Genomic DNA, 26,004 nt, shown 5'->3' with positions numbered 1-26,004 from the left:
GGTGATGGTAACAACATATAAAACCTGAACAGAATGCATAATTCTCTAGCTCTACTTTATGCACTAACCTCTCTCTGAATCCAAAGTCAAATCTAGGTTTCAGTCATGATATTCAAAGTCTTTCACAGAACTGACCCAAGCAACCTGACAGACTACTACTTCCTCTGTGATCATGATCTCCTATTATTAGTTCCCATTATCAGGAACAGTGGATCGGTCACCCAGCCAGTAGGGTGAAACCTGTGAACATGAGAGATAGTGCTCTGTTAGAAACTGGCCCAACATTGTGAAACTCACAACATTGTGAATCGCAAGGGATTCAAGTGACAACAAACCTTCATAATAACCTTCTTTGGCTTTCCCACATAAAAAGAAAAAAAATAGCAGGGAAAAGAGAAAAACAGAGATTCATTTCAACTACCTTCGTAAGACACTGAAATAATATAGTGAGATGTGTGTGCTTGTGTTTATGTGTGTGTGAGTGAAGAGGGAGAGAGAAAACTCGCACTGAAAATGAAACCACCACAGAGTGAATGTATAACAACAAAGACATAGACCAAGACTTTCTGTGTATCCCAAATACAACAAAGATCAAAGAAGCAAAAAAAAAAAAAAGATAGATTTCCTTTTTGGTTAATTTTTTTAAAATTACTAAAAAATATTGTTAATTCATAATTTAAGACATCCATATTTCAGTAGCTAGTACACTAAAATGATAATTGTTCACAAAAACACCTAGAACATATCTGTTTGTTTTTCATATACTAGTAAAAAAAGAACTGACACCATAAAATACTAAACCTCACAAGTTTTTAGCCTTTCTGTCACATTTCAGTGCACTTAATATCCTTCTGTCATATTATTTATCACTTCACAAAGAAACCAGTCATTTCCTATTATCTCTTCAATAAATAAGTAAAGCAGTGTATGCTGCAGAGCTACAATTTGTTAATGAGATGGCCTATGAAATCGTCATGGTGTCTAGTCTGAGAAGCTAACACAGTATCTAACTATTAGAGCTTGCCTCAATCCTGAGGAGAAATTGCATTTTTTACACATTGATATGTTCGAATCCGATGGACATGACATACATTTTGAAGTGGATTACATAAACCAGATAAAGCTTTCCTTGATGCACTTAATATTGATCAAAAGAAAGATTCTTAACTGTTTTTATTTTCTCTGATTAACATTTCTACTAATGCATCTCCAGCAGGTTGCCTTCTTCTATGATGATAAGGAAGGCAGTTCAAAAGTATTAGTTGTGGGTTTCATGTGGGAGAAATGTAACATCACAAATTCCCATGAGAATGATTTCTTTGAAAGCCGTGAACTAATGACATAAAAATATTAGTTTATATTGTAAAACATAACTGGAGGCCTGATCCAAATCCCACTGAAGTAAATGACAGGCTTCAGAGTAGCAGCCGTGTTAGTCTGTATTCGCAAAAAGAAAAGGAGTACTTGTGGCACCTTAGAGACTAACAAATTTATTTGAGCATAAGCTTTCGTGAGCTACAGCTCACTTCATTGGATGCATTCAGTGGAAAACTTTTCATTGATTCAAATGGACTTTGCATCAGACTCTAAATGCTGGTTGAAATAATTAACTTCTCCATCCTTTTTATATCTTTTTTGTGCCATATCCATAAAAAAGTCACAATTAATTAGAAAGAAATTATTTGTAAAATTAGAAAGGGAGAAAAAATTATCAATACACATTTTTCTCACTTGTAATAAACACCACTCCCCTGAAATCTCTAGCAGCTTTTCCTCATAATACGTTGTCTTGTTCACCATATGATGTCTTATCTTTAAGTTTTGTAGGTTCTCCCAATTAATTTTATTAGGTCTATGGGGCCCTTTGGAGTCTTCCCCTCTCCCTCCCCCAGAACTATTTCTCTTCTTTGTATATCAATTCACTTGTACTCTGTATTGTTTAAGTATAAGTGATAAGTTATTTCACTCCTGTGTATGTTTTCCCTCTTACTATTATTTTAGTAGGAAAAAATATTCTTACACTAACATCCCAACTTTTTTTAGAGAAATCACTGCAAGGAGTGCCCTTCTGCTTAAAGATGTGTGTATAGATCATTGCAGATCTAATGCATAATGTGTTGTGAGTATCAGCCAGTACATGGATGACTACATTAAAGGTCTTAGGCAACCTCCTCAGCAGATGATACCTTCCTGAGCAAATAGGGCACAGCATTTGTCTTGTTGATCAGACATTATGGTTAGAAGAAATAATCTTATGCAAGACATTTTGGAATGGGAAATAAGGAACAGTTATGAAGAATTAAGCTGCATTACATTATTATGCAGAATGGACTCAGATCTTTAAACCTAAAAAATTGGATGAAATAAAAGTAAATCTGTAGATTTGCAAATGTCCTGTGTTCATTTGAGGGTAAATCCCTAATACTTTCCTAGAATCTGTCCTATACCATATTTTTTCTTTCTGAAATCTGTGATTTAGGAAGAATGATGAAAGAAATTTTATTTGTCTGTGTATGGGAGGGCTGTGGGTATGTGTGGGTGTGGGTGTGTTTTTCTTCGGCATGAAAGAAGGAAAGTAAGATGTATAGAATAACTCTTTCATGGAAGCTACAATATGGATTTTCTGTTAGCAGACTTCCCATCTGTGAAACCATTATTAAGAAAATAATCGCCACAAATAAAAAATTTGTAGTCAATGAAAAATGCCAGGATGAAGATGACCACAGTTCAGGTAGGTGCTTTGTGTTGGTTTGCAACACTCATTTAGGCATATATTATATGGTTAGTTTCTAATAATCAAGGCTTTTACTCTCACAAATTAATTGTTAATATGCAGAGAGCCTGCTCATTGATGTAATTTATCTGCATTTATAATGCTGCAAAATTTCATGATTTGTAAATGAAAACTACAGCCTGTCAGCTCTTCATCCGTGATTTCCAGAGCACTGGAGATTTTTCATTCTCTCAAATCAAAAATTCTGTAGACATACCAGTATATGAATTTGTCACAAAACAGATTCTTAAAATAGTGGCCATTCTTAATGGGAGTAGGATAAAAAAAATAGGATCCTTTTCACAACCACAGTGATCTTAATCATAGAATCATAGGACTGGACGGGACCTTGAGAGGTCATCTAGTCCTGTCCCCTGCACTCATGGCAGGACTAAGTATTACCTAGACAAGTGTTTGTCTAACCTGATCTTAAAAATTTCCAATGATGGAGATTCCACAACTTCCCAAGGCAATTTATTCCAGTTTTTAACCACCTTGACAGTTATGAAGTTTTTCCTAATGTCCAACCTACAGCTCCCTTGCTGCAATTTAAGCCCATTGCTTCTTGCCCTATCCTCAGAGGTAAAAAAACCCATTTTTTCTCCCTCCTCCTTGTAACAACCTTTTACATACTTGAAAACTGTTATCGTGTTCCCCCTTAGTCTTCTCTTTGCCAGACTAAACAAACCCATTTTTTTCAATCTTCCCTCATAAGTTATGTTTTCTAGACCTTTAATCATTTTTGTCGCTCTTCTCTGGATTCTCTCCAATTTGTCCACATCCTTCCTGAAATGTGGCACCCAGAACTGGACACAATAGTCCAGTTGAGACTTAATCAGCACTGAATAGAGCAGAAGAATTACTTCTTATGTCTTGCTTACAACACACCTGCTAATACATCCCAGAATGATGTTCGCTTTTTTTGCAACAGCGTTACACTGTTGACTCATATTTAGCTTGTGGTCCACCATGACCCCCCAGATCCCTTTCCACAGTACTCCTTCCTAGGCAGTAATATCCCATTTTGCAGAAAAGAAAAAAAGCTTATCAGTTCATACAATTTTAAGTGCCTTTGATATGTACAGATCTTAGAACTCTATATTTTCTGCTCATCGATTACTTGATTGACCCTGATGGTGAACCAAATGTTTGGTCCTATGTGTCCGTTTATATAACCTATAGGCCTGTCTACACATAAAAGTCTAGTATACCTGTATACTTAAAGTGGTACAACTCCTTTGTGTGGATGCAGTTATATCAGTATAAAGATGCTTGATAGCTAATTCCATATGGGAAGGAAAATAAGATATACAGTATAAGGCACCTTTATACTGATATAACTGCTTTCATACTAGGTGTTGTACTAGTATAACTATTTTGGTTTAAAAATAGTCACACCCCTAATAAGCACGGTCACACCAGTAAAAAAAAGTGTGTACTGACCAGGCTTACAGCTATGATGTTGTCTGATAGTATTATCATGTGATGTCCTTTCAAGGATCCCTGAAAGTTCAGGTAAGTTAACTAGACTGCTCTAAGCTTAGGAAAGAATTTATTTTTGATGTTTTTCTCTTCCTCCACCCATCATTTTTGCGCAGTCATGAAGTTTGAGTGAGTTTCCCAACTGGTGTCCATTATTACCAATTTTTGACTCTGAAAAAGAGTCCCGTATATGACTAAGTTACCAGAAGAGAGACTGTGTTACTTGCTGGCCACAATGAACCACCTGTCCTCTTGGTAATTTGAAGAGACAGACTGTTATATTGTGAATTGGAATCTATTATCAATTTTTTCCACTGATGATAAACTCTGCTTCAGCAGAGATAACAGAGCTCTGTTGGTTGCCTTCCATGCTAAATCTATGAATGATGATGTCACCTAAATTGACAAAGATCCATGTTACCAATAGAGATCTCAGCTGTGCTACCACTACTTTGAAGAGTTTGGTTAAAAACTCTTGGGCTTCTGACAACCCAAATAGTAAATGCCATTCTAGTCATCATCCTGGCAGCCATGTTCATATAGGGACCTGATTCAAAGCCCAGTGGAGTCCAAGGAAAGACTCTGGCTGACTCCGAAGGGCTTTGGATCAGGGTTATAGGACTTGATTCTGCGAGTTGTTGAACTCTCCCAGGAGACACTGAATACCTTCACCTCCCACTGAAAACCTAATGAGTTGTGCATGCTCAGAACCTCACAGGTTTTCTCATCACTTTGCAGACTAAGGCCCACAAGCATATGAGATAGATATTTGCAAAAGTTATGCACATTAAAGTCGTGATTAAAAGTCAGGTTTTTCACCAAGCTTTTCCTGATGCATGTCTCAGATTTCTGAAAATCTAGCATCATTCTTAGTCCCTCTGATTCTTTGTTGCAATAGAAACCCTTTTCACTACAGTTATCAGTTCTTCATGTGAACATTTTTGTTCACAGGCTTACAAAACACTTTTGCTTTAGATAGTCTGTTTCTTCAATCTGAATTTAAGCCAAACCTCACTGGTGTCAGTGAGACTCTCTCTATTGACAAGAGCTGGGCAGGAAGTGGTTTTCCCATCCTGTGAGAATTGTCAACATTTCAAAATGTGTTCTTGTCCCAAACTGTAACAAAAGTCAAAATTTCAAAAATTTTCACAAACCAAAAATCCACCCCCCCAAAAAAAGTTTGAATTGGCTCAATTAAAATGTGTTGTTTTGATTTCAAACATTTTTATTTTCTTTTTATTACATTTTATTACTATAAATTCAATTTCTAAACAAAAAGTAATTTCAACCAGAAACAATGAACATTTTCATTTTGAAAATGTTGAAACAGGACATTTTGACAATTTCAACTTTTTTTAAACTTTTCCAAATAAGAAATTCGTTGAAACTGGCCCTTTCTCCCAAATGATTATGGTTTCAATGAACTGGCATTTTCCAATAAAAAAACATTTTGTCTAAAAATTCCTGACCAAATCTACTATTAATTTGCATGTGAATGGACAGAGCTTTTCACAGTTTTTTATGAGAAATATCCATAAGTGATATCAAGAGTTGCTTGTACAAAATCCTAGTTGCTGAATTGAAAATGTAGTTCATAGGCTGGCAGGAAATCTAGAAAGTAGAACTTTTTTTCAAAAAATTTAAAAGCTCTTGGCATTTTTTATATTTTAGAGCTTTGATCAAATTATGTAAACAGAATTAGTAAATAAACTATCAGTTTTTAACACCATAGTAAACAAAATATGAGAAAAAGATGTATTTCTCTTCTACATCATTTCATCAATCTGTCACTAACAGGTTGCTTGCTTGTAAAACAAGCAGTTCAGATTTACAGCACTGTTTTTCTTTCTCTGTTTCTTTATTTCTAACAAAGTGGTTAACTAAAATAATTTTTCTCTAGTGCTACACAGTTCCACTTCCTCTCCCCCGCTCCCACTTTGTCTCTGTAGATATCAGAAAAGTGCTAAAAAAATCACTCCAAATTCAGAAACAATCTGTCTGAACAATCCTTCTTCTGTTCCTGTAAAGATTTGTCAAGATTCAAGCACCTAAGAAGTGAAAGAGAAGCAGCAGTAGTACATGCTGATATCCCTACTATCTCTTTTGGTATAGGGTCAATGTTAATGCAGGTTCCCAGAACGGTAGAACCTCAGAGTTATGAACTCAGGAGTGGAGGTTGTTCGTAACTCTGAAATGTTCATAACTCTGAACAAAATGCTATGGTTGTTCTTTCAAAAGTTTATAACTGAACATTGATTTAATACAGCTGACACTTTACAATGAAGAAGAAAAATACTGCTTTCCCTTTATTTTTTAGTAGTTTATGTTTAACACAGTACTGCATTTGCTTTTGTGTGTGTGTGTGTGTCTTTGCTGCTGCCTGATTGTGTACTTTTGGTTCCAAATGAGGTGTGTGGTTGACTGGTCAGTTCGTAACTCTGGTGTTCGTAACTGTGTTCTACTGTATTTTCCCAGAAGTCATTAAGAACATATTGTCCACTCTCACCAGAGAAGCAGATATTTTTTCACATTTCTCTCCTAGCCTCTAATCAAAGGTAAAGCTGCAGTTTAGTACCTTAGATTTGGAACTCGCTCTGAAAATTTATGACAATTCTGTCATTGAGAGAAACTTATCCAGGACACACTCTTTTAACAAATAGAAAAAAAAATCCACTAGCGGAAATAAGGTAAACTAAGAAAAGCTTAAGGAAGTATTCTTCCAATTCTTTTAAATCAGAGATGGGAAAAATAAAATTCCAATTAGTACACAAAATTAATGTAGAAACAAATATATATTCAACTGGTAAAGTCTGATAAAAAGAAAGACAGGCACTTTGAGAGACACACGCAATTTTAGGGGACCTATCAACAATAGAAACATGGTAAAAATATGCCAGCTGGAAAAGTTTTGATTCTCCAGAGAAGCAAAACATGAAGAGGAAGTTTCAATTTTTCAAGTAATAATAAACAGGCCATCATCAATAACAAGATTCAGACCAAATTACAGAAGTTCACCTAAGAGGGAGGCTCACATACTTTGTAGAGAAGCAAGCAAAGTAAGAAGACAAATGAGTAAAGCTTCATGTACTCTGCAGTAAACGTATCTTCACTTCTTTGGCAAGGGACTCAGGATTCTGCAGTTCTCCAGTGCTCCGGACTGGAGTTTTTGCAGCAGTTTTAAGTAAAGTTAAATTGTAAGTTCCTCTAAATTTCCAGTCTGTTGCACAATTTTGTATTGACAATGCACAACTATATGGTAAAAGCTGGAGATTTTGAAATCACAGTAGAGGAGATTCAGAACTAGTGGCACTAGTGGTGTGGGAGGTAAGATTGTCAGATAAGCACATTAGTTTGGTGATTCTTCTAAAATGGTCAGTAGTTAAATAGCTACAATGTTGACATTTAAATCTCCATCAGCATGCTTCCCATTCATATGAAATGGGAACAGTTCACATCCCTTTTAGAAAAAAGAAAAGGAGTACTTGTGGCATCTTAGAGACTAACAAATTTATTAGAGCATAAGCTTTCGTGGCTGTATTGCATCCGATGAAGTGAGCTGTAGCTCACGAAAGCTTATGCTCTAATAAATTTGTTAGTCTCTACGGTGCCACAAGTACTCCTTTTCTTTTTGCGAATACAGACTAACACGGCTGCTACTCTGATCCCTTTTAGAGCTGTTGTTTTAGGCTATCCATTTGCTGACTCAGAAACAGAACTGCTTGGGATTTTGACAGCCCCCTACCCCCCAAAAAACCACACACACACACACACACACTCACAAAACTTTCAACATATTTTCTTTATAATTTTCTTCAAAAGGTTTTTGCTTTTCTTTGAAAAACCATAAACCTGAAAACTTGATTTTTAACTGGGTATTTTGTTTGCATTCACAGGGAAAGGCCTAAACAACAGGCAAACATAGGAAGTGGACCTGATGTAAAAATGAATCAAGAATGGTTGAATTTGGAATGGATAGCTACTTCACTTTTTATGGTCCCAAGGCAGAAATCCTAGGCAGAGGGCAGACATGGGCTCTCTTATGGCTCTAAGATACTACCTAAAGATTGTGTGGTTGTATCTTTGCAACCAAGGGGAAGGGCTATGGCACAGGGAGGGCAAAGCTCTTGTTTGGAAGTCTTTTTGTTGTGTCTGGACTTCAGTTTACCCTGGAAGTAGAGGACCTTTTCAATGTGGCCATTGAGCAGGAAACCACTTGTCCGACAGGAAACTAAGGTTGTGGATGCTTCTAATCACAAGGAGGTAATCCAGCTGCCTCTTCTCTCTTCATATTCTCAAATTCCTCAAATTCACTTATTTATGTGCCCTATCCAGTACTCCATATTATGCTGTACTCTTCTGCTAATTAACTATACTTTTCTTCAAATGCAATAGCCAAAACTGGGGTATTGTACTCCAAAATTAGTGTAGGTAATGCTTTATTGATAGCACCATATCCCTAGAGGTATGTCTCTTTTGAAATAAGCCAACATCTTATTGGCCTTTTTGCTGCTTCTCCTAGCAACTCAAATCAAGGACCTTTTCTGCCTTTACTTCATTTTCATGTGTCAGGTAATGAAATTCTAGTTCTAACCACTAAGGCAATTTGTAAATATGTTTATTCTTAACTTTCTGTCTGTATATTGTTTGTATTTTTGTGAGGTTTTATGCCCAGAGGTAAAAGAGAACAATGCTACTGATTATAGGTTAACTAAATTCTCCATTGCAGTTGTTTTAACACAAAAAAAATTAACTTAGTTCATTACAATACATCTAATAAATATTATAACACAACTTGGTTGTTTTTATTATCTGAATTATTTAAACACCCCTAACTTGTCTATCTACCATCTGGTATATGTAGCTTCTGCTTACCTATTCCACTCTGTCCTTACTTCTTATTATCTTTGTCTCAACTGGATTTGATTTATTGATGTAAATGAGTAATCAATATAGTCAAACCCACTCCAAAAAGATTATAAAACTAAAATCCCCTAAATCAATCCAGAATAATTCTCTGTGTAAATTAACAAGGAAGCTTCTCCTAAAAACACAGGGATTTCTTAATTTTGCTGTACCTTCAATACAAAGAGACTCATTTTTATACCTCTTATTTTTCATTTCAACGAAAGATGAGACTTCATAAAACAAACTTTTCTTCACAGTTTGATCAGGGGAACACATCTTCAACCCCTCTGCCCACTGTGGGAAGCAGGAGAGCTTAGGAACCAGCATGTTGCCACTGTAATCCACCATGTAATCCATCCATCCACTTCACTCCTAAATAGCCCAGCACAGTGCAGTAGTTGATGCCTACAACTGATAAGGAAGTTCAAGAAATTGTTAACCGGCTACAGGTGATATAGATGCAGGTTACAGAAATGGAAAGTAAAGTTTCAAACATGATAATATGTTTCCCTCTTTTAAGAAAAAAAACAGATTGATAAAAATAAAACTGAAAATAAATTAAGTGCCCTTTCTACATCTCATGGTCTTGTATAGAAAACCCTTTTGGGTTGTCTTACTGGAGGAAGCTAACGATTCAAAAGAAATTAGTAGGGGGTAAATTACTAGCTAATTACAGGCTGGCACAATTAGGATGGGTTGAGATTCATCCCCTCACAAATGATAACCTGAAAGATTCTTCCACATAGCCCACAATATTTTCCAAAACTCAGAAGTCACAAAAAGCCAACAATTGTGTAAGTGCTTGTGCTGGACCCTTCATCAAAATTACTGTCTCTGAACCAAATTCTGATCTCAATGAAGTCTATCAGATCTCCAGGCTATGACAGTTTTCAAAACTGGATACTTGCATGTGCTCCATTTTAAACTGTTGCAGTTACTTACTGGAAAACATTTTCATTGGGTCAAGAATAACAAACAAGAATTTGTAAAACTTGCATAACAAAATTAATACTTCTTACAATTATCTTCTTGCTAAATTATTAATTACAGAAAATGACTGCAAAAATTAAAAATCAAAGACAAGATTTTGCTTTAGAAAAATCTCTCTTCAAGTTATTTCCCCTCTTTTACCTGTTAAACTATCTATCTCCCTTTCCTAAAAAAATGAAGTAAAAATATCACACACATACACAATTTTCTGCTTTGCTAATGTTATAGGAACATAAGAAATGTTAATTTTCAGAAATACTGAGCACTTATAAATCCCCTTTATTTCTATATCAGCAGCTGGTGTTCAGCACCTCTGAAAATCAGGCCAATTTATTTAGGTTCTTAAGTATGGGTTTAGGTGCTTAACCTAAAGTAAGGGTATGATTTTTAAAAGCATTTAGGCACCTAAAATGCAGCTAGCTGCCTAGGCACATAATTCCCTTTCATTTCAATGGCAGTTAGGCACTTTTGAAAACCCCACTAGGTGTCTCCCTGCATCTTTAGGCACCTAAATACCTTTAAATACCTTTAAAATCTGGCTCACAGCACTCTGATCCTGCAATCTGATCCATGCAGGAGGATCCTTGTGCTCATTTGTTGTCTCATTGACTCCAGTGGGAGTCCAATCAGGTGTAAGGGACTACTCGCATGTATCACTTCGAAGGATTTGAGCACAGATTTGGAAATCTGGGCATTACCATATATTATAAATTACATAAATTTGAGATTATTCATACTAATATTTTTACAGCATCTTCCATCTTCACAATAGCTTGGATCCAGCCCCCGTTGAAGGCAATGAAAAATCTCTCATTTACTTCAGTGGTGCAGGATCAGGCTCAAATTAAGTGCACGCATACAGCACCCTGGGAATGCTCACACCTCAGGGATGGAGGGTTGTAGCCAACCAGTGCACAGTATGCTACACAGCAATGTGGGAAAGGAAATATTGTTTTATCAAGTACTTCAGAGCAAACCACTGCACTGCTCTTATGAAAAGCGCCACTGGATCTTTAATAGTCACATAGACAGAACTTGGCTTTTACGATCTCATACAGCCACAATTTTCAGAGTAGCAGCTGTGTTAGTCTGTATTCGCAAAAAGAAAAGGAGTACTTGTGGCACCTTAGAGACTAACAAATTTATTTGAGCATAAGCTTTCGTGAGCTACAGCTCACTTCATCGGATGCATTCGGTGGAAAATACAGCCACAATAATATGTTATGATTATTTTATCATCTTTTAGAAATAGTAAGTGTTAAAACTGCTGATATTTGAGTATGGGTTTGTAGGGTGCAGATGAACTTTCAGATCTGGATATTTAGACCATTAAGGTATCTGTATCCCTTCCAGAGATCTGGGGATCTCTGCTATAAGCTGCTTCTTATCTCTTGAAATGCCATTGTGCTGATGTGAAGAAACTAATGTATTTTCCCTTAGCAAGTTTGAAATTTGATGGATCTGGATTATCTCTGTCTCAAGACACTCTTTATTAGTTAGTATTTAGTATTATTATTTATTAATAACTAGTTATTAATTATAAATTGCTATTAATTATTAATTATGGTTGTTGTTATTATTATTATTTAAATTGAGCTAAAATCTTTCAGGGAATGTTCCAGAAGCCACATAATTTTATATGTGCTAATGTTTTGATTTTGACCCTATGTCAGTAAGTATATATGTGAAAAGACTTGTGTCCAGCAATCTCTCGTATGATTCTCACATCTGTTGCACTTCAGTTGTTCTACTTAAAAGGTAGAATACATTTGTCACCTTAACTGACCCTTATTTAAGCCAGTTTGGAAAAAAATAATATAACTTCTCAGTGCACTGTGGTAAAAATGCTCCTTTTTTTGTCAAAATGCTCCTTTTTTAAGATCTATTCATTTAATACCAAACAAGGTGATTATAGAAATATTATTTGGAGTATGAGAGATTCTCATTCATATATTGCAGCCAGAAACGATGTTAGTTAAGCCATGTACTGCAGATCCACTGATAGAATTTGACCAGTAATTGCGATACAGGTGAGAGTCCAAGCATGGTAATTATTATTGTTTCAGAGAAATGTAACAGAACATAGAGCTATCATTCTAATGCACAGTCTAGGCATTTAAAAATATTTTCTCCACTTCATAAGAAGTGAAGGAAAACTGTTTTATAGACTATGTCTTAAATAAAAATCAGTGTTCTCATTCACCGCCTGATGAATGATAGGTACAGAAATATATAGGATCTTTTCTAGCACTGTGTCAACTTTGCTGTCAGATAACTGATAAACTTGAATCTGCACCTGAATCTAAATGATGTCTTTGGGTTTGTATTTTATATGCCTTCTTTTAAACAAAGAGACAATTTATGACTTATAGAATCCAATTCTCCTCTCACTTTTTTTGGTGTAAACGAGGAGTAACGGGATTATATGGGGTAAAATTTCAATAAAATGAGAAACAGGCCCAGAGAGAAAAGGAGTACTTGTGGCACCTTAGAGACTAACAAATTTATTAGAGCATAAGCTTTCGTGAGCTACAGCTCACTTCATGCTTATGCTCTAATAAATTTGTTAGTCTCTAAGGTGCCACAAGTACTCCTTTTACTTTTTGCGAATACAGACTAACACGGCTGCTACTCTGAAACCTGTGATTATGCAAGGCCCAGAGACTTTCATTGTTTCAAATGTTTATTATGGAAAATAAATAAAGTAAAATTGAGGGTCTTTTCTTGTGTTTATGAAATGTTTTCTATAACAACAACAAGATCTCAGATGAATATTGAGCTCTTTTACAAGTTTCTGTACTCAGTACTACAATTTTGTTTCCCAGGCAGCTTCATATGTAGCAGCACTATCTCTACTACTATATTTATAGATATAGTATTTATAGATACTATAAAAATATTTATAGATTTTTTTTCCCAGCATTTCCATTGTAAACATGTCTTGTTGGGCAGGGGTACAGAAGTTCACAATGGTTTGAGTTAACTGTTGTGTCACCATTGAATTTGAACTTCCTGGATTTTTATCACTTCAGTCAAACCATTCATATAGTTCATATTCGCATTACTAGCTGAGGACTGTTCATATGATGGGCTATAATCAATAAATCAGATGTCAGTGGTGATTATTCTTCATGTCAATTTATACACTTACAGGGTACTACTGGCATATATTTTGTTATTGCCACCTCCTCAGCACCAACCCAAGTGTTGTTATTCTTGACTCACAGTACCTACAAGAAAACCAAATTCTATCTGTTTCCACCAAAAGAAGTAAATAAATGAGATTCTCATCAGAAAACTCATCTTCCCACCACATCCATGCTTGCATCTGTGGTAAAGAAATTCATGCTCCACGGAAATTGCATGAAGTAAACCATCTTCCTTCCCTTTAAGAATCTGCATGATCTTTTAGTCATGCAAGTTGACCTATCTGAAGAGAACTAAAGCAGATATAATGACTTCTGTTTCCTAACAAGTCACCCAATAGCACAATGCAATATTAAGCATCTTTTTATTAGCAAATAAACAAAAATTGTTTTCACTGCCACCAAACTGACCCTTATTTTCAAATACTTCATATTTTCTCTGGATCCCATTTTGAATATCAAGTAACATACTTTGAAGGTGGTTATATTACACTTTGTCCTTCCCATTTTATGTATTCTAGCTAGTCAGATCTCATTGTGAAAAAAACAGATCAAAACATCTAATGTATTTGCAGAGTCTAACACTATCGCAAGATTGCACACAAAAATAGAAAAATTAAATTTGAAACAGACTTGAAAAAATAACAAGCATACAAATACTCAAAGAACCAACTAGTTAAAATACAGAAATAAGGATCCAATTCTGCAAATCTTTTCTCACATGAATAGCCCCACTCCCATGAGTAGTCCCATAGGCTTTAATGAAACTATTCATGATGTAGGGGTTTGCAGGATTGTGCTCTCTTTTTGTATTTTTACTTAACTATTGGTTCTTTATTTTTTATATTTGGGTATTTCTGAGCAGACAAAGATCAGAGACACAGGAGACATTGATGGCTTGGAGGTCACAGAAAGAACACAAGATAGTGTGTAGATCAGGTATGAATTGTGCATTGCTGAAGGAGATTATGTGATGATTGTAAAGAGGCAATTCATCAAGAAAAGGTCAGAGAGTGAACCATTATGGGTAAAGATTAGGTCAGGAGAATGACAATGGTGATGAATGGAGGATTTGATCCAGTTCTGGCAGCTGAATGAGAAAGCTAGGGAGAGGACACAAATGAAAGCAAAAGTCAGAGGGGTCTTTCATGTGGAAGTTAAATTTGCCCAGGCTGTGGATAAGGGACCTGGAATAGAGGAACACAGAAAGCCAATAGTCAAAATCAGAGCTTGGAGGACTATAGATAACAGTGTTGTGAGGAGAAGAGAAGAACTAAAGGAAGTGTATTTCAAGGACCTGAAAGGAATGGGAGGTAAATGATGAAGGTAGGGGATGGAAGTAGCAGGTGTAGAATAGCATTAGATCCATCATCCTATTCCCTGATCTGTTATTTGTAGCTTTCTCATGTTACATCATCATGTCATCTAGTAGACTGTAAACTCTTCAGGGCAAGGAATCTGTTGTAAGATGCTTAGCACATGAATAAATTAATAATTAATGGCACTGTTTGTTACTTTCTTTTGTAAATACATCTAGTTTACATTATGAAAGCAAAAAATCAATTTTCTTATTTTTAAATAGCCCTCCACAAAGTCTATAATTCACCTATTGATGTGTTATATGATCTGACAAAACTATATAATGTCATGCCCATAAATATGAAGGTACTATTTCATATGCTTGTGTCATTGTTTTTGAACCAATCACAAAAGATCAATACATTCTTTATTTAAAGCACAATATATAACTGTATATATACATTGTACAAATACTGCTGTATGATCTACAAACATACACTCCCACTCCACCAAAACTTGGCCCAGGCTTCCCCAGCTCATTTGTTGGCTATAGCAGCGCCAGGGAGAAAACCAGTAAATTAGGGATTACAGCAGAAAGTGGCAGAATTCAGTCATTGTAGTTGTGCGTGTCTGATAAGCACCTGTGTAAATCTGTCAGCCTCAGTTTCAATAGACCTCAGCTCTTGCTCTGACTCCATTCCTACCCTGCAGCTGCTTGTCCTCTGTGCCTCATTTGTGCTGCTGGCCCCAAGCTTCTCTGGTCCTTATTATCAACTTGAACCCTCCTCCCCCCATCTCTACAACCTCCTTCTGCTTTTCCCTGTGTTTGTTACTAACCTCTGTCTCACTTGTAACCTTTTTCTATAATTAAAACTGATGCAGGTGAAACAAGTAAACCCATAAGGGGGGGCGGCAAATTGTGAGAACGGCCAAGGATCTTCATGGTTTATAGAGCCGAAGTAGTAGTATAATTAAAAATCACTAAAATATTGACTTGAAACTTTAATGCACATTTCTCAGCTTGTTTGTGAGCACGTGTTCTACTCCTAGAACTACATTTCTCCTTTCATTTTTTATTTTATTTTTGGTCTAACTACCCCTCACATACAACCCTTTTCACTGTGATATTTGGAGTTGAGGATAGTTAATAGCTGTGATGTACTTGGAGTACAAGTCTGTGCTTGTAGCAATAGTTGAAGTCACTGGCATTCTACAGAGAAAAATGTAATCTGTGTTTTTAAAAGATGGTTTAATTGCTTACCAATTATGCAGAACTGAGAAATATGGCTATGCTTCCAAGATAACTACCCAAATTGCTAAGGTTGACACTTAATACCCTAGCTACCTCACAAATTGTAAGAACAATATCCAGTCTTCAAAACTCAAAAAAAGTTAGTCTATTATTTAACATTAACTTTCCTACAATTTTATAACATTTCAGATAACTTGTTGGGCGCAGTGATCCTCTAAAATATAAGCGAGTTCAGCTAGTTTTGTTCCTAGGTGAAGAACTTGGTTCATGTAAGAACAGTTTCTGCAGTCCTTATTCAAGCAAAACTTCAAATTTAAATTAATGGGACTGTAGCCCAAGTAAGAGTGGCAGGGTCTGATCCCTAATCCAAGTTACTAGAAATAATAACAATCAACTTTCACTGATCTTTACTCTTTTTCCCTTGTAACTTTACTCTCTTTTCCTGCACTTACTCTATCAACCTAAGAAGAGTTCTGAGCCTTTTATGCAACTCAATTTATACATCACTATTTAACATTTAATCACAATCTTTACGTGGCTAACAAGATATTATTAAAAGGACAACATTATTCAGTTAACATGCTGCTTAAAACTTCTCCAGAATTATGTGTTATCGTAAATGTTAATGGCCAAATTCAGGATAAGTGTGCAGCTATCCGCCAAATGGCATGTAAGGGCTAGATTCACAAAGGAACATAGCTGTGGGGATGTTGAATATCACCATGCCTAACCTTTATCATTGGAATTTGCAAAGTCTGAGTTCAGCACCTTGACTCCCTATACAACGAATGAGGAGAGACAGGTACCTCAGAGTGGGATTCACACAAGCCATCAGGGTAGGTGGCTCCTACCTAAACTAGCTAGCAGGAGGTGCTGAGGGGTGCATGCTAAGCCCTACCCCTCTCTCAGAGATAGGCATCTAAATCCAGCCTGAAGGGAGGCACCTTCCTCTGCTTGGGATTTTCAGCTGCCAACCCTTTCTTGGAATTAGGTACCCATACCATTTTTGCAAGAAACTGGCAGGTGGAAGGTGGGGGAAGAGGGGAGGAAATAAATAATGAAAGAGTCATTAGGCCAAAGAGGGCCTGAGCCCCACGGACCAGAGTCAGCTGATACGGGCCAGCTGTGGATGTCTAATTTCACTATAGACAGACCCTGAGAGACCCCACATCAGATTATCCCAGAGTCCACTGACTAGGGCACTCATCTGAGCAGTAGCAGATCCCTGTTCAAATCTCTTTGCCCCATCAGGTGGAAGGGAGACTTAAACCAGAGGTCTCCCAGGTGAGTCCCTACCACTGGGCTAAAAGTTATGAGAGAGGTGGTCCTCCTCCTTCTCCTTTTACCCCCACACCCAACCCCACCATTTGTGTAAACTTGCCTACTTGGGACTGATCTAGTAGATAAGGTCTGAGCATGCTTGCCAGACTGGGTCCCACAAGCAAGTTAGACAGAGGAATGCTTAACTTCCCCCTCATTGTACATTGTGCTGGGGCTTGGACATGGAGACACTGTGTATGTCGCTGCAGTATGTATGCTCAGAGGCAGAAATATAGGTGCCTAAGGAACTTAGGCACTGAGAGAGTTTAGGTGCCTATGGGATTCAGCAGTGGCTGACTGGGGGTTATGTGAATCCCCATGGGACTGATTCTGGGATTTAGGTGCCTAAAATGAATCTAGCCCCTATATGTACATGTATTTGGAATACGTATTTTGTTCAGCAGTGGTCCTATGCAGATTCTGCATGGCAGTAGCACAAATAGCATGCACAGGTCTTGTTGCTGGGTCATGGAGTTTACACATGAAATTATTCCCCCTAATTTATAGGCCCCTCACCAGAATGCCTCTTTACAGATTCTGTCACAGAACACCTATTAAGGTGCTCTTAACTCCAATGGGAGTTAAGTACTTAAATCCTTTTGAAAAATCCTACTATGTTTCTACCTGCATCCTCAAGCCCCTAAATCCCTGTAAAAATCTAGCCTAAGTGACTTAGGACCCTAAATCCAATTTTTGAAAATTGCTTAGACTCCAAAGTCCCACTGGTTTCAAATGAGATTTGGGTTCCTAAATCACTTAAGTGCTTTGATAACATTATCCAGTCTAAAATACTTTTAGAATCTAGAATCATAACATAATACACTTTTTATTTATTTTTTCCTACCAGTGCCAAACAGGCTCCTATATCAGAAACATAGACAATTACAAGGTGGACATAAACTGTTAACAACAATGTACTGTTCAGTACCTTGGACAAGTACTACCAACCAATACTGACTACCTTAATTATCGAAGAGATATCAGTTATTATAAACAAATACAGATCAGTTCCTGCATTTGTTATTTCATCTCCAGTGGTAAATGTTCTCAGTGATGTTAATTGATCATGACTGATTTTGCTGAAATTATCGACAGCTTAGATAATAATTAATAATGTAATAGTATTAAAAAACTATAGTAATAAGAACATTTTACCGAATATAACAACAAATCCTTAATTTGTTATTAATGACAGCTTGTAACACATTTCTGGCATTATACATCAATACCAGAAGACATATGAAATATTTCCAGTGTACAGTGTTTATCTTCATTTGTTATATTGTACTAAAGATAAAAGCTCTGTACAAAAACTGATGATAGAATACAGCCCTTTTATCTTTAAAGTTTTTTACATGATTTTCCAATCTAGATTATGATAATAGGTAATAAATAAACTAATTCATTATACAGGTTTACTTTAATTTTGGTAAAGTAAAAAAAAGATGCATGTTCCATAAACCCAGACAATTTAAATAAGATGTGATGAAATGTTTGATTAATGAAAGGATGGTCTTAGTGCAGAGAAAAGTTTTGTCTCTTAATACACCCAGTCATAAAAGAACTAGAAATTTACAATGAATAAACTCCTATTCAGATTCAATATGATAGCTATTACAACATGCTATATATCACAGAAGTAAGACTAGAATGACAAATTGCCTCCTCAAATTAACCAACCTTTCTAAATCTCTGTTAGCATCACAGAGAAATACATTTCCACAACCTTATCTATAGAATAAACAGCTACAATGACATAAATATCATTTTTAAACAATGAAGTCTCCTAACTAACCATTAAAACTCATTGGATCTTAAATGTCAACTGTGATACATTTTAATTCCAAATTATTGGGAAATTTAATTTATAACTAGAACAACTTTTAACATATATACTGGAATTAAATTAGTCACATATGTTAGTCATACTTTCTCAGTCAGCTTCATAGGCACTTTCATAAGTGTATGTAGGGTGACACATGTCATTCACTTTTGGCCAATTCCTAGTCCCACTGAAATCAAAGGGAATTTTGCCAATGACTTAATGGGATCAAGGTTTGGCCTTTGTGAAGTTTAAAGTTTTACTTATGCTTTTGTGAATTCAACTGACTTTATAGTATCCAAGTCTGTTTCTATATCTCACTTTGATTCAAACAAAATGGCAGAGCTACACTGTTTTCTATATGGTAAGATTATCTTGGCTCTTTTGTTAATTGCCACTACATTAGCAAATATTGTAAAGGATCTTTATATTGCATCATTAAAGACCCACTGACACCTCCTAGAGACTACAAAAAATACTCTAACTGTCCCATCTGCAAAAGCAAAGAGTAAAGAAATTACATATAATTTTGAAAACAAAATTTGATTTTGTAATAAATTATTCACGTTTATCCTCTGGCAACACTTTTACACCTATCTATTCACATGGGTTTAAAATAGAATGTATAAAGCACCCACTTGTGTCTGTAAAGTTTTTGTAACAAGTACTGGTACTCCCACTTTTTCTAATGAAGTTTTTAAAATCAAACTTGCTCTTTTGTGACAATAAAGTTGTTAAAATGTTGGCAATTGCCAAAGCAAATCTGCACTTACCCCAGTGTTGTCATAGTGACGATGGTGTACCAGAATGCCGCAGGGATACTGGTGAACTTGCTGGACGATGAACCTTTCTCAGCATAGAACATGACCGTGGCAAAGATGATGATGGCCATGGTCAGTGAGAAGAGGAGAAAGCCCAACTCCGAGGCACAGCTTTTTAGCGTGTAACCCAGGATGCGCAGCCCCTGTGAGTGGCGGGAAAACTTAAAGATCCGGAAGACACGGAAGACTCGCAGTGTCACAAAGGCCCCACTGACATCCTCATTATCTGTCATCACCAGACCAATGTAATAGGGCATGATGGCCACTACATCAATAACACTCATGACACTGCGCACAAACTTGTAGCGGTTGGGGGCTGCCACCAGACGCAGCAGATACTCAACAGTGAAAATCATGACACAGGCAGTATCCAGGCAGAAGAAAGCCACAGCATAGCGCTCCCCACAGGGCAGCTCCTTGATGCGACCAGGGTTTACCCCACAGGGCACTGTCTCCACCACATTGGCAATGACAGAGATAGCAATGAAGAAGCCAGTGACATAGTAGAAGACCAGGGCCAGTGTACTTGTGTGTGGATTTTCGAAGGCCCGCCACATTCTCTCCCGAGTTGTCATGGAAGGCAGGGAACTCTCAGCCGCATGATCCTGATCCGCATCATCCTGCAGGCGCTCAGCATTCTCACGTCGGCGATCCTTGTACTCCTCATAGCAGCAGTCACCTATGATCTCAGGGATGATGCCAAAGAAGGCCAGCTCCTCGTCGTAAGCTGATATACATTCTTGGCGGGGGTAGTGCAGCTTCCCTGTACGATAGAAGTTGAGAATGTGACGGAAGATGTCAGGATCCCGGTCAAAAAAGTACTGCTGTGTCTCTGCGTGGTAGAAGAAGTCCCGCTCCGAGCTGCCCAGCAGTGTATCAGGGTAGCGCTCCAGGGTGTCCTGCCATGTCTGGAACTGGGTACCACTCACGTTCAACACAATCAGAGAGTCCCGGCTTCGCTTTCTCTCCTGCCGGGGAGCAGGTGGCATGGGATTCGTGGCCACTGGCATCCATCCTATGGCTGCCGCCCGCGCAAATGGCAACCAAGCTGCTACTCCTGCTGCCATGGTCCAACCTGGTAGTGCAGCTGCCGCTGAGGGATCACTTTAGAGCCAATCTAGGCTTGGCCACTAAAATATAAATTTTTAAAAAAGGAATAAATAAAAATGCTCACACAATATCAATGTACTGAACATTATTATTTATTTATTCATTAGTATTAGTATTTATTTAAAGACTTGCCTTGTCTCCCCCCTTTCCCCTCCCAGTGGCTTAAGATCATCAATCAGAGCATTGGGAAATTCATCATGCACTGGTGGTTCAAAAAAACCTCACCCTCCCTACCAGCTGGTTCCTGTGAAGAAAGGTCCGTCTGTTGCATACAGACACAGCCCGCGAGGGTGTGCACCCAGCAGCCAGCGAGGGCCAGCCACCTGGAGCTAGGGGAAGATCTTTCTGCCCTAGCGATGTGCGCCCACCCCGACTCTCCGCCCACCTGTTCCTGCCGGAGGAGCCGGGCAGGTGCCGCGGGCGGCGGGAGGGACGCCGGAGAGAGGCGCCGGCAGCCGCGAAGCAGTTCCCAGCCGGGGGCCACCGCAGCATTTCTCCCCAGCCCCGCCCGCCCTGCACACCGCTAAGTGGCCCGGCTGGAAGGGGAGTGGGCAGGCGCAGGCGGCCGCCCCTTCCCTATGCAGAGCCCCAGCGCGACGTCGGGACTGATCCCCCGCCCCCCTCCTCCCCGCCCGGGTGCCCCTGGGGTTTCGGCCCCGGGAGAAGGGGCCGGGGGAGGAGCTCTAGGCGACAGCCTTAAACTTCACGGCGAGTTTCCTTCCAGGAAAACACGCTGGAGCGGAGAGTGAGGCGCGGGGGAAGCCCCGACGGAGGGGGCGGCTGCCTCCCGGCGAGGGGGGAATCGGGGCTGGGGTGATGCGGCGGGGCCCAGAGCCGGGAGGAGAGCAGCGCGGAGCCCGGGGAGAGCCAGTGCGCGGGGCGTCAGAAGGGCCCCGGCGCCGGGGAATAGCCGGGGGGGCGCTTAAGCATCCAGGCGAAGGAGCTGTTGGCGGGAGGAGCCTGCTGGTTTATGGGGGGCTGGGGCGGGAGAAGAGAAGTTTGGCGAAAGCCGGGGTGGGGCTGGGGTCGGGGAGGGAGAGACGCGTTACAGTGACTGTGGGGCTGGGAGGGGAGACACGGGTTGTGGAGTCTGGACTGAAGCGCGGGTTGGGTGGGGCTAGAGGGTTAGGGGGTCTCCGTAGTGCGGGGGGTCAGGGAGGGGCGGGGCTCAGAGGAGCCCATGCTGAGGCTAGGGAGGCAGGAGGAGTAAGGGGGCTCCATAGTTCAGGGGGTGTCAGGGACGGGGGAGAAGGGGTGAGAGTTATGGGGCAACATGCTGAGGCTAGGGAAGCAGGGGGATTAGCGGGGACTCCATAGTGTGGGGGGGGCATGCTGAGGCTAGGGAGGCAGAGGGATTAGGGGGTCTGCATAGTGCCCGGAGGGGGGCATGCTGAGGGTAGGGAGGCAGGGGATTAGGGGGTCTGCATAGTGCCCGGAGGGGGGCATGCTGAGGTTAGGGAGGCAGGGGGTTTAGGGGATATCCATAGTGCCCGGAGGGGGGCATGCTGAGGGTAGGGAGGCAGGGGATTAGGGGGTGTGCATAGTGCCCGGAGGGGGGCATGCTGAGGCTAGGGAGGCAGGGGGATTAGGGGGTCTGCATAGTCCCCGGAGGGGGGCATGCTGAGGTTAGGGAGGCAGGGGATTAGGGGATATCCATGGTGCACGGAGGGGGGCATGCTGAGGTTAGGGAGGCAGGGGGATTAGGGGGTCTGCATAGTGCCTGGAGGGGGGCATGCTGAGGTTAGGGAGGCAGGGGGTTTAGGGGATATCCATAGTGCCCGGAGGGGGGCATGCTGAGGGTAGGGAGGCAGGGGATTAGGGGATATCCATGGTGCACGGAGGGGGGCATGCTGAGGTTAGGGAGGCAGGGGGATTAGGGGGTCTGCATAGTGCCCGGAGGGGGGCATGCTGAGGGTAGGGAGGCAGGGGGATTAGGGGGTCTGCATAGTGCCCGGAGGGGGGCATGCTGAGGTTAGGGAGGCAGGGGGTTTAGGGGATATCCATAGTGCCCGGAGGGGGGCATGCTGAGGTTAGGGAGGCAGGGGGTTTAGGGGATATCCATAGTGCCCGGAGGGGGGCATGCTGAGGGTAGGGAGGCAGGGGATTAGGGGATATCCATGGTGCACGGAGGGGGGCATGCTGAGGGTAGGGAGGCAGGGGGATTAGGGGGTCTGCATAGTGCCCGGAGGGGGGCATGCTGAGGGTAGGGAGGCAGGGGATTAGGGGGTCTGCATAGTGCCCGGAGGGGGGCATGCTGAGGGTAGGGAGGCAGGGGGATTAGGGGGTCTGCATAGTGCCCGGAGGGGGGCATGCTGAGGGTAGGGAGGCAGGGGATTAGGGGGTGTGCATAGTGCCCGGAGGGGGGCATGCTGAGGTTAGGGAGGCAGGGGGTTTAGGGGATATCCATAGTGCCCGGAGGGGGGCATGCTGAGGGTAGGGAGGCAGGGGGATTAGGGGGTCTGCATAGTGCCCGGAGGGGGGCATGCTGAGGGTAGGGAGGCAGGGGGATTAGGGGGTCTGCATAGTGCCCGGAGGGGGGCATGCTGAGGGTAGGGAGGCAGGGGTTTAGGGGATATCCATAGTGCCCGGAGGGGGGCATGCTGAGGGTAGGGAGGCAGGGGATTAGGGGGTGTGCATAGTGCCCGGAGGGGGGCATGCTGAGGGTAGGGAGGCAGGGGTTTAGGGGATATCCATAGTGCCCGGAGGGGGGCATGCTGAGGCTAGGGAGGCAGGGGGACTAGGGGGTCTCCATAGTGCAAGGAGCGGGGGCCAGGGAAGGGATCAGTGAGTCTCGTGTGCGATTAGGGGGAAGGGGTCTCGCGGTCCGGACGGTGTCAGGGAGAGGTTTGGAGCGGGAGCCGAGGCTTAGGGAGCCTCCCTGGTTCCCCTGGCCGGGTGCAGTTTGCCGGCTCGAGACAGGGACCCCCGCCCGCCCCAGGCTCGCCTCGCCCTCGCCCTCGCCCGGCCCGGGCGCAGCCCGCGGGTACGTACCTGGCAAAGTCTGGCCACAGCGCTCACTTGCATGGAGACTTTTTTTCATCCGCGGGGCCCTGTCGGGAGAGGCGGGAGCCTACTGGGAAAGCCAGCCCCGAGCCACGGGGCCAGAGCTACCGGGGCTTCCCCCGCCGCCGCCAAGCTCCGCCGGCAACAAGTTCCAGGGGCTGGGGGGAGCGGGGGAGGAAGCAGCGTAATCGCGCCTGGCAAGTTAATGTAGCGCGTCTTTCCCGAGGAGCGGAGCTCGCGGCGGGGTGGCCCCGGTCAGCAGGGAGTCGCGCCGCTGCCCATGCCGCCGGGCGGCTGAGGGGCTGCAGATGGCCGCGGAGTGGGTGGGGAAGAGGCCCTGGCGAGGCGGGGGGCACCGCAGGGCTTCTCTCTCCTGCCCCTCCAGTGGGTGGGCCATGCCTCGCGAAGCTGGGAGAGGCGCGGCGGCGGCAGGTTGTTATTGTCCAGGCGGCTGCTTCTCCTTTCCGCTCCTGCAAATGCCGGCGAAGGAAGCAGCCAGGAGAGGTGGCGTGAGGGAGGAGGCCATCGATCCGAGAGAGGAACAAAGAGAATTACAAATCGTTACACGCCGGGTTGCGGTGCAGGCGAGAGCGTGGCGCGGGGGGGGGGGATGTGCGGCTCGAGTCCGTGCGGCTCAGTCCACCCCCTCCTTGGCGGCGTAGTTAGTTGGCTGCTGCCTGGGGCGGAGGTCAAGCTCTGGATTCGGCTTAGCAGAGGCAATTAGAGTGATCTCTTTGAAGTGCTAGTTCCGTGCAACAAAGGGGAGAAATTAATTGCTTAAGGGGGGGGGGGGGATCAAATTACAGACTGGAAATGAAGTGTTGCGAGACTTTTTAAGAGCAGCTTCGCTCCTCTTTGTAGTTCCCATCGCCTCCCGTATGCAAATGGCTTTTCTAGCTTTCCAGAAAGGCGATCGGTGGGACGGGTGCTGTGAGCATTTTCATCCTTCTGTCCTTTCTGTTCCCTTTTAAAACAATCCACCCTTTTCTCATCACTAGGTGGCGTGTGGATGACGAGAAGTTATTTCCTCTCCTTTCCTAAAACGGCCCTGCTGCAGGGACCGAGGGAGAGAAGCAATCTGCACCCCACTAATCCTTCTTATTAGAAGATCTAATTACAACCAAAATTACCAATGGGGAAAGAATTGCCCAGTGATTATAAAAATCCATCGGGTTTTTATTTTGTAATATCTACAGTAATTTTTAAGGGTGTGGCTTTTTTTTTAAAACAGAGATTGTAAATTTAGGAAAATTGCGCATCTTTCAGTAAAAAGTACAGAGGTTAGTGATATGATTTCCTAATTTTGAAATGCTGTTTACTAGTATCCTGTAAGCAAAACGAATGCTTTGTATTTCAGAATTAAAATGCTTACAACAATCAGTCTTTTTCACTGAGCTTGCAAAAAGGTGATTATTTCTCTTCTTCACTAATGTTTGATTTGGCTTAGTAATAACATGAAGAGCTACAAATCTATCATACAGTAATTTGCTTCCTTCATATTTCAATATCTGAAACAGTGCATTTTTAGCTACTTCTTTCACTGTTGTTATATCTTTGGACTCAGCCTTAGAAGTCTGGCTTATAAGAAGGAGAGACAAATCACCACATCTGGCAAATCATTAAAAAATAGGAAGTATAGCAGAGTCGAAAACAGTATATATTGTATTTTTAAGTGGACTTGGATGTTTTTAAATAGTATGGTTAACTTTTAACATGTAAAACTATATTTTTTAATTCCTATTGAGAGAGAGAGTACTCTAGCATGAAAAATCTACACGTTCCCCTGAGAAATATTTGAAAAAAGTGAGTCTTCTACATAAATTAAGATATAAGGATCATGACATGTATAACCCGTCTAATTTCTAAATTAGGAGAACTTTGGATCAAGAGCATCAAATCAAGCTTACTAAAGAAAAAGGAGCCTTTCCATTATTTTATTAGAAGTGTTATGATTCAAATCTAAATGCTCAATATATTAATCCTACATATTTCTGCTGTTAGCAACATGTATGCAGAAGTAACAGTGCTTTTTTTTTAAAAAAAAAAGTTTGACTTTTAGTGTTGGAGAAAGCTTTCAAAAT

The 26,004-nt window shown here is 41.0% G+C and overlaps 1 protein-coding gene across 3 annotated transcripts in view; it reads right to left on the bottom strand.

The window, feature by feature from the left end:
• KCND2 (potassium voltage-gated channel subfamily D member 2) overlaps positions 1–24,877 on the bottom strand; it is a 463,856-nt gene extending 438,979 nt beyond the window's left edge. Inside the window, exons 1-2 of one of the 3 annotated variants that reach the window (XM_038387834.2) lie at positions 23,912–24,877; positions 19,763–20,940 (exon numbers count right to left, since the gene is read on the bottom strand). In XM_038387834.2, the coding sequence (XP_038243762.1) occupies positions 19,763–20,877 (1,115 nt within the window). In that variant the 5' untranslated portion in view covers positions 20,878–20,940; positions 23,912–24,877. Of the gene's footprint in view, positions 1–19,762; positions 20,941–21,305; positions 21,384–23,911 lie in introns of those variants that run through there. The other 2 variants (XM_038387836.2, XM_038387835.2) reach the window with 2 other exon arrangements.
• Positions 24,878–26,004: the final 1,127 nt, after the last annotated feature.

Source organism: Dermochelys coriacea, chromosome 1 (assembly GCF_009764565.3).
Source record: "Dermochelys coriacea isolate rDerCor1 chromosome 1, rDerCor1.pri.v4, whole genome shotgun sequence".
Classification (NCBI taxonomy): domain Eukaryota; kingdom Metazoa; phylum Chordata; order Testudines; family Dermochelyidae; genus Dermochelys; species Dermochelys coriacea.
Note: the sequence above shows the minus strand (reverse complement) of the source record. Positions and strands in the feature narration are given on the sequence as shown.